Source organism: Amphiprion ocellaris, chromosome 2, assembly GCF_022539595.1.
Source record: "Amphiprion ocellaris isolate individual 3 ecotype Okinawa chromosome 2, ASM2253959v1, whole genome shotgun sequence".
NCBI lineage: Eukaryota > Metazoa > Chordata > Actinopteri > Pomacentridae > Amphiprion > Amphiprion ocellaris.
The window spans coordinates 101,086-116,408 of NC_072767.1; the positions used below are offsets into that span (position 1 = coordinate 101,086).

The 15,323-nt window shown below is 39.0% G+C and overlaps 1 protein-coding gene across 1 annotated transcript in view; it reads right to left on the reverse strand.

The window, feature by feature from the left end:
- agbl4 (AGBL carboxypeptidase 4) overlaps nucleotides 1–15,323 on the reverse strand; it is a 439,604-nt gene that overhangs the window by 44,272 nt on the left and 380,009 nt on the right. The window contains exons 7-9 of the mRNA XM_055015739.1: nucleotides 11,813–11,902; nucleotides 9,591–9,705; nucleotides 5,138–5,249 (exon numbers count right to left, since the gene is read on the reverse strand). Of these exons, the coding sequence (XP_054871714.1) occupies nucleotides 5,138–5,249; nucleotides 9,591–9,705; nucleotides 11,813–11,902 (317 nt within the window). The remainder of the gene's footprint in view (nucleotides 1–5,137; nucleotides 5,250–9,590; nucleotides 9,706–11,812; nucleotides 11,903–15,323) is intronic.

Consider the following 15,323-nt stretch of genomic DNA (forward strand, 5'->3'; position numbering starts at 1 on the left):
TAGGCATAGTGTGAAGGCACATTGTGGAAAGTTACCCAGAACTTGAAATTACTTCTCATTCTAGCTATTGTTTGTTTTTAACCCTGTGAACTTTAAGCAGCTTGTGTGCGTTGTTGCCGTAAGTTTTTTACTCACCGTGGACTCATTTTTCACTGCACCTCTGTGGAAACAGATGAACATGACTAGAAAGAGAGAAAACTCAAAAATGTCTCTTGTGCAGTAGGAAACAGTCAGAATGCCATGCAACAAAGGCAAATTAACAGTAAATAGTTAATAATTTGGTTATTTTACAAGTCATTGTGTAATTTGTTTTGTAATATTGTGTGGTTTGCTGTACATGCAATCTGTTTTTGTTGTTTATCTTGTTTGTGTGTCGCCTCTTGGCCAGGTCGTTATTGAAAATGAGAATCAGTTCTCAACTAACTTACCTGGTTAAATAAAGGTTAAATTAAATAAATAAATAGCATTTCTTACTCTCAATTGTTACTTGACTAGAAGGAGAGAGAACTCAGAAATGTCCTTTATGCAGCATGACACAGTTAGAATGCCAGAAAAAAGCTTTAAATTAACAGTAAATAGTTTTAAAAATGCAGTAAAATGTTCATTTTTTGCAGATTATCTTGTCCCACTCTCAACTGTTACTCAGTTTCCGGGCATTATTGCCTTCTGTCACATTTTTCACTCACTGTTGGCTCATTTTTCACTGCAATAAAAAGTCCTGCACCTCTATGGAAAGAGCGCAAACGTGGCTGGAAGGAGAGAAAACTCAGAAATGTCTCTTGTGCAGTATGACACAGTCAAAGTGCCATTCAACAACAGCAAATTAACAATAAATAGTTAAGAAATTGCATTTTTTACTCTCAATTGTTACTCAATTTCTGGGCATTTTTGGCTTCTGTCACATTTTTACTTCCTGTACACCATGACTAGAAGGACAGAGAACTCTGAAATGTCTTTTGTGCAGCATGACACAATTAGAATGCCATAAAACAACTGTAAATTAACAGCAAAATGTTTTAAAAATGCAATAAAATGTACAGTTGTTGCAGAGCATCTTGGCTCACTATTTACTGTTACTCAGTTTCTGAGCATTTTTGGCTTCTGTCACATTTTTTACTCACTGTTGGCTCATTTTTTTATTGAAATATGAAATCCTGCACATCTATGGAAAAAGCACAAATGTGGCTAGAAGTAGAAAGAACTAAGAAATGTCTTCTGTGCAGTATGACACTGCCAATAATGATCAAAAATGGAAAAAACTAAGAAGGATTTATTTTATATTTAATAAAAATTGGAAAAAGCTTATTCATTCCAGGCTTTTTCAAGTGTCCACAGGTATTACAAATACTGGAAAAAAAATGTTGGCTTTACATACTATAGATATTCTACTGGTTGCATTTTTAATTTGGATGCTACCTGCTTACACAGCCTGCAGTTCAACTGAAAAGTCCCTGAACTTGTTGAGTTCCTCATATCTCGCGGGTTGCACCAAGGAGTACAGAATTTTTAGTTTTTTTTATAGAATCCATTTAGTGTAAACTGTGTAAATTTTAGCAATATGTATGTATATATATATATATATATATATATATATATATATATATATATATATATATATATATATATATATAAATGAATAGAAAACCCTAAATAAATATGTCCAACATTTTTCCAAGTGCCTAATAAAAAATGGAAAATATGTCAATTGTATTTTTTTTATTACCTACATTTGTTTCCTCTCTGTTCTGTATAAACACTGCCTGCAGTTCAACCTATTAGCTCCTGAATTTTTGTCATGCCACTGTTGCTCACACCTGAGTCATTACTGGCTTCACGGTTGAGTCCAAAAATTTGGAATTTTTGGGGTTTTACAGAATCTTGTTTGAGAAAATTAATAATTTTTGGCAAATTTATCAATGCAACATGTAGACTAAGCTCATTTTGAAGAAATATGACAAATTTAAGGTCGGATTTGATCCTTTTTTTCTTGCTGAACCACACATAACAGATAATTAGGAATCTCTGACAGCTCAGAATGTGACAATATTTCTGTTTTTACAGTGTCTGACTCAGATAAATTGTGTAACTTTGTTGATTTTCTAAAGGTACCACACCTTTCAAACCTGCAGACGGGTTAGGTGGGTTAAACAAACAACTAATAAACTGGATATAATTGATAAATAACTAGTACTCGGAGCACATATGTTAGTTTAGTCCAACTGTTCTGCTGTGGCGGTGGCTGATCTCCTCCTAATGGAGTCCTCCAGCAGAGCCCTCCAGCCCTGGTAGCCTCATTAGACTCTACGCCCGCTGTGTTAGATGAGCATGAATGGAGGGCAGCAGCACAGGGCCTTCTGGCTGCAGAGTTGGCATTGAAACTGGCATCTGGGAGCCCCGGACATGAGTAGTGTGTCTGATGGGATTAACTGGCTATGGCGAGAGCGAGACGGAAAAGGAGAGGTTGCCCAAGCCTCCAAATTAACTCTGCAAGACTGAAGGCAATCATGAGGGAGAAGAGGGGGGCTGCAGCAGGACAAGTGCTGGTGGGACGGCGATCGACAGCGAAGGAGAAGGAGTGGAAGGCATCTGACCAGCAGGAGAGGACTCAGGAAACATATGGTCCAACACTGGGTTGACTGGGGGCGACGTACGCCCAGCCAGACAAGTCAGAGTCACTGTGGTGGCAGGCGATTAGGTTATTTTAGTAGCCTGTGGAAATCTATTGTAAAAATCTGCCATTAATTATCTGTGCTTGAGCCTGAAATGTATGCTAATGTGCTGGAAAACGCGCTGCATGAGTCGTCTTTAGGCTCTTCATAAAAGCAACGCTGACTTAAAAATAAGATGTAAAATTGTATTTATTCTGCAAGAAATAAGAACAGAACAAAGATTGATGAAAAAAAAATAGTGTTTGTCCTCGACACCAAGGTCGGAAACTACTGCTCGATATAATGCTGTGATAATTACAATTTATGTGTAAAAGTATGCACCTGACTGAGAAAAACACTACATTCAGGCACTTAGGACACCCATTAGCGGATACATTACCACAGTGCCGTACACTGAAAGAAAATATCCCAACAAATGGTGGTAATCTGGCGGCAAAGGTGCTACAAAAAACACAAAACTGTAAAATTCTGTAATGTTTACAAAAAATGTAAAAATGACTAAAATAACAGCAAGTATGTATAAAATAGTGAACTGATAAAGAGTAAAAACAGTGTAATTTTATGGTAAACATTATAAACTACTATTTTCTGGAATTTTGCTTGATATTATTTTTACCTATTATCTGATTTTATCAAAGCTGGGAAAATCTGGAAAAATAATTTTTAAAAACATATATTTTTTCTTGCAAATAACAGCAAATACCAGTAAAATTAATATTTTTTTGCTAATTTAAATACAGTTTGAAAATAGTGGAATCACACAGTTGAACCTTGTAAAAGAACAACTTAAAAAAAATTTTAAGCAGACATTATTATAAATGTATATATAAATATTTAAAATAATACTTGTTTTCTGTGATCTTACAAATTAGTATTTTTAATATAATAAAACTGGGGAAATCTGTAAAATAATAGCTAAAAACTCAATAGTTTATATCAGTAAAATAAGTATTTTTTGCAAATTTACAGTGTGAAAATCGTAATTTTACAGTCAAATCTTGTAAAAGAACAATTTAGCATTTCTATTTTTTATTTTTTTTAAGGAGACATTATTTTTAAAGTTAAGATTTAAATTAATACTTGTTTTCTATGATCTTACTAGATAGAATCTTGAACATAACAAAACTGGGAAAATCTGTAAAATAACAGTTTTTTAAAATATAATATTTTCTCTTGCAAATAACAACAAATATCAGTAAAATAAGTATACTTTGCTAATTTACAGTGTGAAAATAGTGTAATTTTACAGTTAAACCTTGTAAAAGAACAACTAAACGTTTAAAATTGTTAAAAATCTATTTAAATAACAATTTAAACATTTTTTCAATCCTTATTATACACCATTGTTCTAAATAATTTGTAAAAGTGGTAAAATAACTATTTTTGTTTATTTTAATCCAGTAAGAGTAATATAATTTTAGGCGTGTAATTTTATGGGCCACATATTGTTAAAAAACAAAATACCATTTAAAACAATACAGATGTTTGCCAGTTTACGGTTAAAATAAATTTTTAAAAAATTAAAAACATTCAAAAATGTGTTGTGTTTCTTAGCCAGTGTAAAGTTTGTCTGGCCACTACTCAGCTACTTTCTCCCTCAATTGTGTTGATACCTGGTACATTATTTTTGCAGTTAATATTTAAAGTATTACTTTGTTTCTATGGTTTTCCTAACTATTATCCGTAATTTAACAACACATGGACAATCGGATAAATAACAGTGCATTTTTAATTGTCATTTTTACAGTGTAGCTGTGTTTTTGTGTGTCGGCTGACTTTGTGTGTTGCTGTGTTTGAACGACAGGCATGAGTGGATCACGCTGCCATGACAGAGTCTATCGATCAGCGTTTCAGCGTCGGGGGAAAAGGTTAATCTGCCCGATGCCAGCCCTGCGCCTCACCCCATCTCTGGCCTGCCCTGCATCCCACCCCGGCCTGCTCCGTCTCTTATCAGGATTAGAGGAGTGTACAAAAGGGCAGAGTATTCCCAGGACACCCACTGACCTTCAGTAATCCCACCAACCTGCCGCTCTGCTTATAATTAACATCAGGAACAAAGAGGAGAAATCCCCGGCCTGCCTCTGTGGCGCTCCTCAAAGTCTAAAACTAGAGACGGGAAGAAAAGTTAGAGTAGAGTTAAAGACTGAAAGCACAGTCCTGCTTCAGTAGTGTGTTCTGAATGGCCAGGAGAGCCGAGCTGACATTCTGGAGGTGCTGACTGGACTCTCGGTTCTCCCCAGTGCAACGCAACGTAAACACAGGCTGGAGGAACATGCTGAAGCAAGCAGGGAGAAAGGAAACTGCTCTCAGGACCAGCAGACAGCAGCCTGGTGGAGGAATGCTCAGCATGTGCACGTGCATGTGTGTGTGTGTGTGTGTGTGTGTGTGTGTGTGTGTGTGTGTGTGTGTGTGTGTGTGTGTGTGTGGGTGTGTGTGTGTGTGTGTGTGTGTGTGTGTGTGATGCTCACCGGGTCTTGGTTCATCTGCACTATGAGTTGTTTAACAGCGTGCAGCGTCGGGTGGGCCCACGGAGAGGGATCCTGCCAGTGGCGATTCAGGTCGAAGCCCATCAGAGAACACCTGTACACACACACACACATGCACACACACACACACACACACACACAAGTTTGTAGTGCAGTTTACTGTATTAACCCAAATGATGTAACCCTCATGTCGTCCTCCAGGTCAGATTGACTCGTTTTAAAGTTTGAAAATGTGGGGAAAAAAAAAATATTTTCACAGTGAAACTTCTGATGTCCATATTTTCAACATTGAATGTGAATGTTCTTAAAGAAAATATTAGGAGGTTTACTGATATATATGGAATCACTTTAGATATTTTTAGGATTTTTTGGAAGATTTTTTACTAATTTATTGAAAATATTTACAAGAATTTTCTTGCCAAATTTGGGGGATTTTATTTTATTTTTTTAAATAAAACTTTTAAGGGGAAACTTTTAAGGAATTATTGGAATTTTCTTCCTGAAGGTTTTGCAAATTTTCAGAAATTTGGGGAATTTTTCTGATGAATTTCTGGATTTTTTCAGATAAGGAAGCTATATTTTTTGGTGCCTGTAAATGAAGACAGCAGGAGGGTTGAACTCCTCTGTGGAGTTACTGGTCAGTAGCAGTGCTATAGAGCATGTCTGAAGGCATCCATCCATCCATCATCTATGTGCCACTTAATCCTCATCAGGGTCATGGGGGGCTGGAGTCTATCCCAGCTGACTGAGGGTGAAGGTAGAGGACACCTGGACAGGTAACAGTCTATCACAGGGCTACACATAGAGACACTCACATTCACACCTATGGACAGTTTAGAATCACCAGTTAACCTCATCATGTTTGTGGACTGTGGGAGGAAGCTGGAGAACCTGGAGAAAACCCACACATGTACAGGAGAACATGGAGACTCCATGCAGGAAGATCCCAGGAAGGCTGGACATGAACCTGGGATTTTCTAGCTGCAAGACAACAGTGCTAACCACCACTGTGCAGCTCATGTTGGAAGGTATGCCTGTTCCAATATCCATACTTCTACATGATATAGTACTCAAGAAAAACACTTAATATGTCCCAGTAGATAGTATATAAATTACCAGGATGTCCTACTACATCCGGTCAGATTGTGCAGTTTGCAAACCAGCATGCTTTCCTGGCCATTCTGACCCACAATCCACTGCACAGTTACATCCTGATATCACACTTAAATATAAACACAGGACAGAAAACAACTCATTTCACAGAACAAACTGCAACCGTCACAGATTAAGGAGCAATATTATGACAAAATAGTATTTACCAATTGTGTGCATACTGCAATAAACTGCAGTACAAACTTAAAGTGAGAAGTGTTGATGGTACGTGTCCACTAGTTTTCTCTGGTTTGTTGAAGTTCTTACAACTGAAGAAACAGCGTAGATGTGACGTGAAGCGTTTTCAGGAACTGAGAGGAGAAGTCAGGCTGCTTTTTACTGAAGCCTCTAGGATTATCATGACATGGTTGACTGAGAATGCATCGTCTGGATCAGACTTCTTCTTTCTAACTTTTCTTTTGTTTGCCATGCAGTGATTTCTGGTGCACTAAACAAGAGCTACAGTTTAAGGAGCATTATTGTATTATGATATTATTATTATCTACCAGTTGTGGGCATACTGCATTAAACCTTATGTACTTTGTGAGGGCAGCTGTAGTACAGACTTAAAGTAAAAAGAAAAAGTGTACAGTTTGGATTATGTTTTCAATAGATCATTGCTGTTTTGTTTGTGTCTTGTGCATCTATACACTTCTGGTTAATAGTCCCACGTTTCCTCTGATCAACAGATGACAGCGCTACCATGCACCAACAAAGCAGAGGAGGAAAAATATTACTACAATACACATTTCACTGTAAATATCCCTATTTCTGAAGTCACTTCCTCATTTTTGCCACCTGAGGCTTATATTACGAAGCTCCAGGGTTGATTCTGGGGTTTCAGTCCTTCGGTGGTGGTTCTCGTCTTATCATGGTGACTTATGCTGAAAGTCAAAGGTGCTCTGGAGCAGGTAATGTTCAAGATAACCAATCAGTGTGTATAAAAACACATTGATTGACCAACCAGTTCTCTTGGAAAAGGCATCGCACTCCCTAGGAAGTATGTGAAGCTCAGTTTTCAAGACTTTTTTTGAGCTGCAAGTTATTTCAAAGGCATTTTGCTGTTCTAAATGCCTCTGTAGAGCGATTTAATCCTAAAACAGTAACTGATTAAAACTCTAAAAGCCATATAACCTACCTGTTGACCTGATTAGATTTACAGTCGGTTTACTTATCAATTTGAATTATGTTTATGTATCTGTTGTTGTTGTTTGTTTTACTAAGACAGAGGCTAAAACTGCCATAAGAATGACTGAATGATGGCTTTAATACTTGATTATTTGTTGAATTTTTGGATGCAGTTTAATGGAACTACATTTGTTGTTTTGTTACACAATCTTGTGATGCACAATTAAGCTGAAGCTTGAATTTCAAATATGAAACCTACATCTAAGCAACTTATACCCAAAATGGCAGTGATACTGATCAGCCTAATAATTAGTCTGCAGTTTTTTGCAGCGTTCCCTCTGGACTTTGGCTGTAGCAGCTTCTAGCCTGTATTTTATTGTAAACTCCTCACATTGTTTTGGAATTAGAGCTCTTCTTGTAGCTCCTTCCAGGTGACCTGTCCAGGTTTGAGACCCTTGTGTGAATAGCTGGATTCAGAAACACTGGATTGACCCAACAAGTTGACATGTTTGCAGTTATTATGTTTAACAAAGCCAGATAATGAAAAGATATCCTGAGTTTGTTGAGGTATCTTTATAGTACAGGTCCCTGGTAGTTAATTGTGTAAGTGATTTCAACTTGACTAATTATTTTCGTTTTGCATCATCGGTGAAGGAGTAGAGGTGAACAAGGGTACGGTTTTGCTGATATAAATGCAGCACCTTGCATTGTGTAATCGTAGAACTGCAGAGAATAGCGTACCTTTTGAGGACAAATTACCAAAGGCACAATTTATATACAGCATAAATTAAACATTAAGAATTCAGACAGTCAAATAAAATGCCTGAAGGTAAATAGAGTAAATAAAGGGTGATTGAGGACACAAACATTGTGTGGTTGCAAATTTAAAAAAAAAAAAAAAAAAATTCAGCTTTGCAGGCATTTATGAGGAAGAAAATCCATTTGGGAAGCATAAAGGATGCACACAATGAATTTCTGATGACGTCACTTTAACTAAAAACTCCACAGGTTACCTTGTACAGACAGGATATACATGGTAGATACACCTAATAAAGTTTTGTTTTTTGCATTTTTTTGGAGGCTGAATTAGAAAAAGCCTTGAAATGCTGGATCAGACACATGTACAGATGGTGCAGCTGGACTGCGGATGCTGTTGTGATGCTGCAGGAGCTCCAACCATCATTCCTGTGAGTCATTCCACCTTATAGGTGCTACCTACAGCCTTCACTTGCCATAATGGGATGTTTACATGTAAAGATGGCCCCTGATCTGCCCTGTTTGTTGTCATGTGCATCTTTGACATTTACTAAAGCCGCCGGTAATGACACAGGAGTTACTGATACTGCAGAGCTGCTGAGCGGAGCAGCCAGCCATGAACACAATACTCATCCCAGGTTAACTGCCATTGATTGCTCTGCATGTTTCCATTCCAGTGTGCTCTCCACTGTATCCTGCTGAGAAGGCGGCTGCACGGCATCAGTGTTTCTATGTGTGTTTCTATGTGTGTGCATGTAAGACAGATTGGGAGAGAGCGCTTGTGGACGTCCATAACTGTGTGACTGGTGAGGTGAAGACCATCAATATTCACCTTCTGTCAATATTCTGCTTATCGCCACTCGATGTGAAAGCGAGCTAATGAAAATAGTCTTTAAGCAGCCACCATTCACATTCAATAACATCACTCAGATTGCTGCTGAGAGTCCCCGCAAATGTTTGTTTTTTAATGCAGTGGCACGACGGCACCACTAGATGGCATTCCCCAACACAGTGGGAGCTGCTGCTGCTGATGCTTCGCTCAGTGAGCATTAGTATTCAGAGGGATGAGCCTATTAAGTAAAAGGCAATTATGAAGAAGGGAAAGAGAAGAGAGGAAAATAGAGGAGAGGAGGATGCCCACAGAGCTCCAGCAACAGTGTTAAAGACGGAGAGGATGGACAGAGACACTGGCAGCGAGAACAGCCCTGCAGCCAAATACTATCTTCCAACAAATGCACTGCTGTGAGCTATATGAATTAATTAAGCTCCCTAAAGGTGGAGCTAAGAGGATATAATCCCATGTAGCACAATGCAAAACCATGTAATGTGCGAGTTCTATTTAATGTAGTGATGCATTCAAATTAAGAATTAAAACACGTGTAGGCGGGTGTGTTTGTACCTGTAGTTGCCCAAGTAGACGCCATCGGGGTTCAGCATGGGGACGATTTTGAAGATCACATGATCTCTGAGGATCTGAGCGACGGGATGCTGGCTCACCAGGAAGTCAATCACACCTATACACACACACACACACACACACACACACACATACACACAGAGAGAGAGAGAGAGAGTGAAATGGATTTGAAAAGAAAACCAAAGGCGGACTGGCAGTTAATTGAGTTTTGAGAAACAAAAGGAGAAGGAAGGACAGCGAGGGGGCATCGTCTGAATCGAGGGAGGAATAGGAGACGTCAAGCCTAAATCGATACAAATGGAATGGAGCTGACGGCGCTGGAAAAACAGAAAGCACACAGCGGGCTAAAAGCCAGCTCATCTGATTCATGATGATGTGCACACAAGGTCCAAAAGAGACACAGACAGACAGACAGACAGACAGACAGACAGACAGACAGACAGACAGACAGACAGACAGACAGACAGACAGACAGACAGACAGACAGATAGATAGATAACCTTGGTCTAAGAGGCAGGATCGGTGCATTAAATCCTGCTAAAATTGTCTTTCAGGTTGTTGGACTGCACAAGGAGACAATTTCCCAAAAGGTTCCCGGTTTTTCAAGATGCTTTATTAGTTTTGAGTTACCGGAGCTCAGGAGCGAAGCCACTGCAACCCAATTGTATGTCCAGATTGTATTTCCTCAGATATTATGTAGAAACTCAGGTTCTTGTGTCTATTCTTGTAGTTCTGCAGCAGGTTCAGGTGCAGGGTCGCTGTCCTGGGATTCACAGGGAAGTTATGATGTGCTGTTATATCATCAGCTGGTTCTGATGAACACATTTAGTCAGTTACGAGTCCAATAAAAAGTTTTCTTAGTTTCCACTCTGCCATTATGTAATACACAGGCTATTTATTAGAAATCAAAAGGTTTGGGAAATTTTTTTGAAAGACTAAGACAATGACACGATTGTAGACACAGATGTTGTATTGTAAACTTATGTAAACAAACAAAAAAATGTCACTTTTATTTCTTAGCATACAAATTTTGCTTGTGAGAATACATACTAGGTAAGTGGCAAAAACTTTTCATTCTTTAGAAAAAGAATATCACTTCTATTAATCTATGCAAACATTGTCATTCAGTCTATGAAGGTAATAATATGTTATAAATAAAATATCATTTTAGTGTTTAAAATTAGAGCCTGGATGGACAATATCATCACAGATACCGTGCCTTTAAAAAGCATTCATCCTTAATGGAAGTTTTCTCCCCTCTGATTGCTTTTCACATTGAATCATGGTCAATATAATCAGGCTGTTTTGGCAATAATACAAAGACAAGACTCTTTCATGTCAAAGTGAAAGCAGATTCCTACAAACTCATGTCAATTAGTTAAAAACATAAAATGCAGAACGAGTAAAATCTGTCAAATCTGTTTTCACTTTGATGTGAAAAAGTCTTTTTTTTTTTTTTACAAAGATGGCTCTTTCATGTCAAAGTGAAAGCAAATTTCTACAATTCAGTAAAAAAGTAAAATCTCCAAAATTTGTTTTCACATTGACATGAAAGAGTCTTTTTACATAAATTCTCATCAAAAAAAACAAATCAAATTGGCCATTATTGAATGTTGAAAAGCAATTAAACGGGAAAACTTTGAAGGGGGTAAATCATTTTTATAGAGACTGTATATTGGTATCTGCATATATGTTCTTAAACATTTGTCAATAAGTAAACCTTCTTTTCCAAAATATATAAAAAGATGCTGGTGGCAATTTAGAGATGTTGGCAATGAGCAGTTTGTCCAGCAGAGCATCCCCAACCGCTGTGTTTACAATCCTCTCAGCGCTGTCTGCAGCACATGTAGCAGAGTCAATATCACAGCTGAGCAAAGGGCAGTGTGTTCATACATTGCTGGAAAGTTATACAGAATGACTCCATTATTTTACACTTTTAATGTAACTCTAACACATACAGGAACATTATCGAGCGATATCAGAAGTCCTTAAAAATCCAGAATCAGTCAAGCTCCATTTGAATGTCCTTAAACAACAGCCAGAGTAAGTGTAAAAGGAAAGAGGAAATGTATTGTATAATATCCTGACATGTCTATCTACACTTTAAATATGATGTATGATATAGTATTAGTGTGCACGACCAAGCAACATGCAGCCAAGCAGAGCTGCATCCATGAAACAGGGCACTGACTTTAAAACTTTACCTTGACAAACAAAAGAAGCAGGAGACTCTCCAGGATGAACACGAGCTGTGAGGAAGACCAGCTTCTTCTCCCTCTCTGGACTCTGGTGGTCTGTAGAGGCAGGAGGGGGAGAGAGGTGTAAGGAAAGGGGAGGACAGGATGTGGAAGAGGGAAATGGTGGTGTTGTTTATGCACAAAGATCTATAGGGAGCAAATCTAAAGAGTGTTATAGTGAAATATTGTGATTTTGTTTCCAAGTTGGATATCCATGCAGCCTGTTATAGTCGGTGTGAGCTGCCGAGTCAGAACACAAGCTGACCCGTCCGTCCATCCTCAGCCAGACACACATGAATCAAACATCAAACCGACACACAGCACAGAATATTCAGGAGACCAGGTGAATAATACATCTACAGGGTCAGGACCAGCTGCAACAGGTGTGACCTGATAAAGGTCTTCTTTGAGTTACATCTTCTGGTCTGCCTACACACATCTCTCCTCGTCTGCTTTAGAGATGGTGTTGGGCTTTCTCCGAGCATTTCCAGTCTTTATACTGGTATGCTTTCGCATACATGAGGGTTAATAAAACTTTCAGTGTTGAAATGGAAGATTTTGTAAAACAGAGGTTTCAGATTCTCCCCTGAAAACAATTCAGAACTTTAGACTTTTTTTTCTGCATGCCAGTGGTTCGGATAACTACAACTTCTATATAAGTCTTACATCAAAATCATCTCAAGTGATCTGAGTTTTTATCGGACGCCTGCTGTGAAATGTTAGAGTGTAAATTCCAGAGATGGTGTATTTGAAGGCAGGATCAAAAAGAAAGAAAATGCTTCACTCTTAGAAGTCAAATGAACCTTTACCTGTAGAAGGAAACATTAATTTCTGATATTTCTGTTGATATTTTGAGGATCCTCCTCGCTCATATTCGACCTGAACTGAAGGAATAACAGAAACACAAGCAGCATCTGTTCCCAGCCCAGTTTCAAACCACAGAGGTCAAAGTTGAGCTGTTTTCTTGGCCGGTGTTTCTCTTCTAATCTGCTGTTGCTAATGGATGAAAGTGATTGTGTGCCTCATTGCTATACACAAACTTAATATCTTATTGATTCCTCCACCCTCTTCTGCTGAGCAGAGAAAATGCTAATTAGCAACAGGCTATGTACCTTTCCTTCTCCTTAATTCCAATTTAACCTCAGAGTGATGTGTGTGTGGGTGTGTGTGTTGTGTGCGCATGTGTGTGTGTCTGTGTGTGTGTGTCTGTGTGTGAACGTACGTGTGTCTGTCTGAGTAGTTAGGGGTCGTAAACAAAAAAAAAAAGCATTGTTCCATTTAAGTACTCTGCCTCTGATTTTATTTCGCTTTTTCCTCCCTCTGCCCTTCACAGAGACAAATGGCTTTGCCATTCAGGAGTCTCCGTGGAGCGGGGCAGGCCGTTTGTTGTAAATGTGAGTGCTTGCGGTTTGACCGGCCGCTGGGTGCTCGGTGGCTGTGAAATTCCATCACTTACAAATTCTACTTTGGCCTCGACCCCGGGCCACCGCATGGACTCCTGATACAAGAACACCAGGACACACTCAGACGCAGCACACGGTTTACAGTGAAAGCTGCAGTCAGAGGCAGACGCACACACAGACATCCTCTCTACAGTAAAACCAAGAACCCAGAAAGTTGGGAGTCAAACCAGAAGCAGCTGCCAAGGTCCCGACTGTCTGGGAATTCAACCATCATGGCCATGCTACATTTAGTCTCAGTGCTAGTGTGCCCTTGCTGCTTCATCAAAACAATCTCTTCCAGCAGACTCCTGGAGCTTACAATGGATGCACTGTTTATCCCACATCACTCCCTGTGTGTCTGTGTGGGTGTATGTGTGCATGCACAACTATCTTAGTGAGGACCACTTTGACTGTTAGACCATCAGTGTGAGGACGTTTAGGGGGACTGAGGATCATCTGGGTAGTCGTCACCCCTTCAGAAGGCTGTCTGAGGGTGAAGGTTAGTATTAGGTTAAGGGGAAGTGTTGGCTGTTAGCATAAGGGGCTAAGGATGCATACCATTAATAAATGTCTTCACAGAGATAGCTATACGAACATGCATGAGTGTGTGTGTGTGTGTGTATGTGTGTGTGTGTGTGTGTGTGTGTGTGTGTGTGTGTGTGTGTGTGTGTGTGTGTGTGGGGCTGTGTCTCCTCAGGGCTTCCACAAACGCTCCCCAAGTAGTTGTTGTGTTTATGTGTCTGTATCTCTGCCTTCCTCTGTATCTGGCTGTGCGCAGCCAAGCATTGTAGCACAAAATTAAGTCCCACTATTCCATAGGCACTCCAACACCCACAGGGAACCTGCAGGAAGCAAGCACCACAGCTTAGCTGTATGTAAAGGAAAATCAAATTTGGTCTCAGGTGTGGATCACACGTAACACGGAGGTTAAGGTCAAGCTCTGGTCTCAGGAGTGCAGCGATGCAGCAGCGTCTCCTGACCTCTAGGTGTCAGTAGAGATCAACAGCCAGGGGGGCTGCTGGGAGAGAGACTGACACAAAAAGAGCACCAGAGACAGCAGTAAAGGATAAAGAGAAGGCAAAGGATCAGAGTGAAAGGTAGCTTTCTAAATGATCTAACCCTCTTTCTTGGAAAAAAAGGAGAGTTGGATCGTTTTGGTCTGTGTTTGCTGACAGCTTTCAGAAAAACAGCAGTGCTTCAACAATAAAATCCTTCTCTGAAGAGTACAGAGCTGAATGTCACACCTACATCACTGCCATTTCATCTGTAACAGAAGCCAAATTCCAGTTTGCATAGCAAATAGTGCAACACAAACATGTTTAGTGTACAATGATACAAAACTGAAGTAAATCCAAAGCTGGAATCCGTCAAATGTTTGGCATTTGGAGTGATAAATTCCTGTAATGATTAACTAATGATCCACACATGAAAAAAACAACAACAATCTGTCAGTTGAATAACTGATTAATTAACTAAACATATTAATCCTCATGTATGCTGTTTAAAAAATACGATTTCAAGGTCATGGCCACAAATGTGAGCACAATATAAACCATTTTTATCTTGCTGCACTGAGAAGTTGTCTACATGTGCTGAAAAAAGACGATTCGAGTGTCTTCTGCTCCGTAATTATGAAAGAAAGAATCACGCAGTCTGGTCAAGAGCTTCTGCAGCTTAAGAAGTGTTGCTTTTAAACCAAAAATAAATATGGGAGTATGGTGATATGGCAGAATCCATGCAGAACTGGCAGAATGCTGCAGAAATTTCAGTTATTTTAGTTTTTTTTGTTATAAAATATCACAAGTAATCAAATTTCCGACACGAACACATTCTGTTTAACTTTGTGAAATGGGCATCTTTGAAATCTAATTTCATTCATTATATGACTATATAGTTGAGTTCTAAGTCTATTTCATTCCAATATGTACACAATATTCTATTTCACACCCATCTTTTTATGCCATTGTTTCTGTTAATACTCTATCATGACATATACCACATACATAACCATATATTTTGCATACATACATGCACAC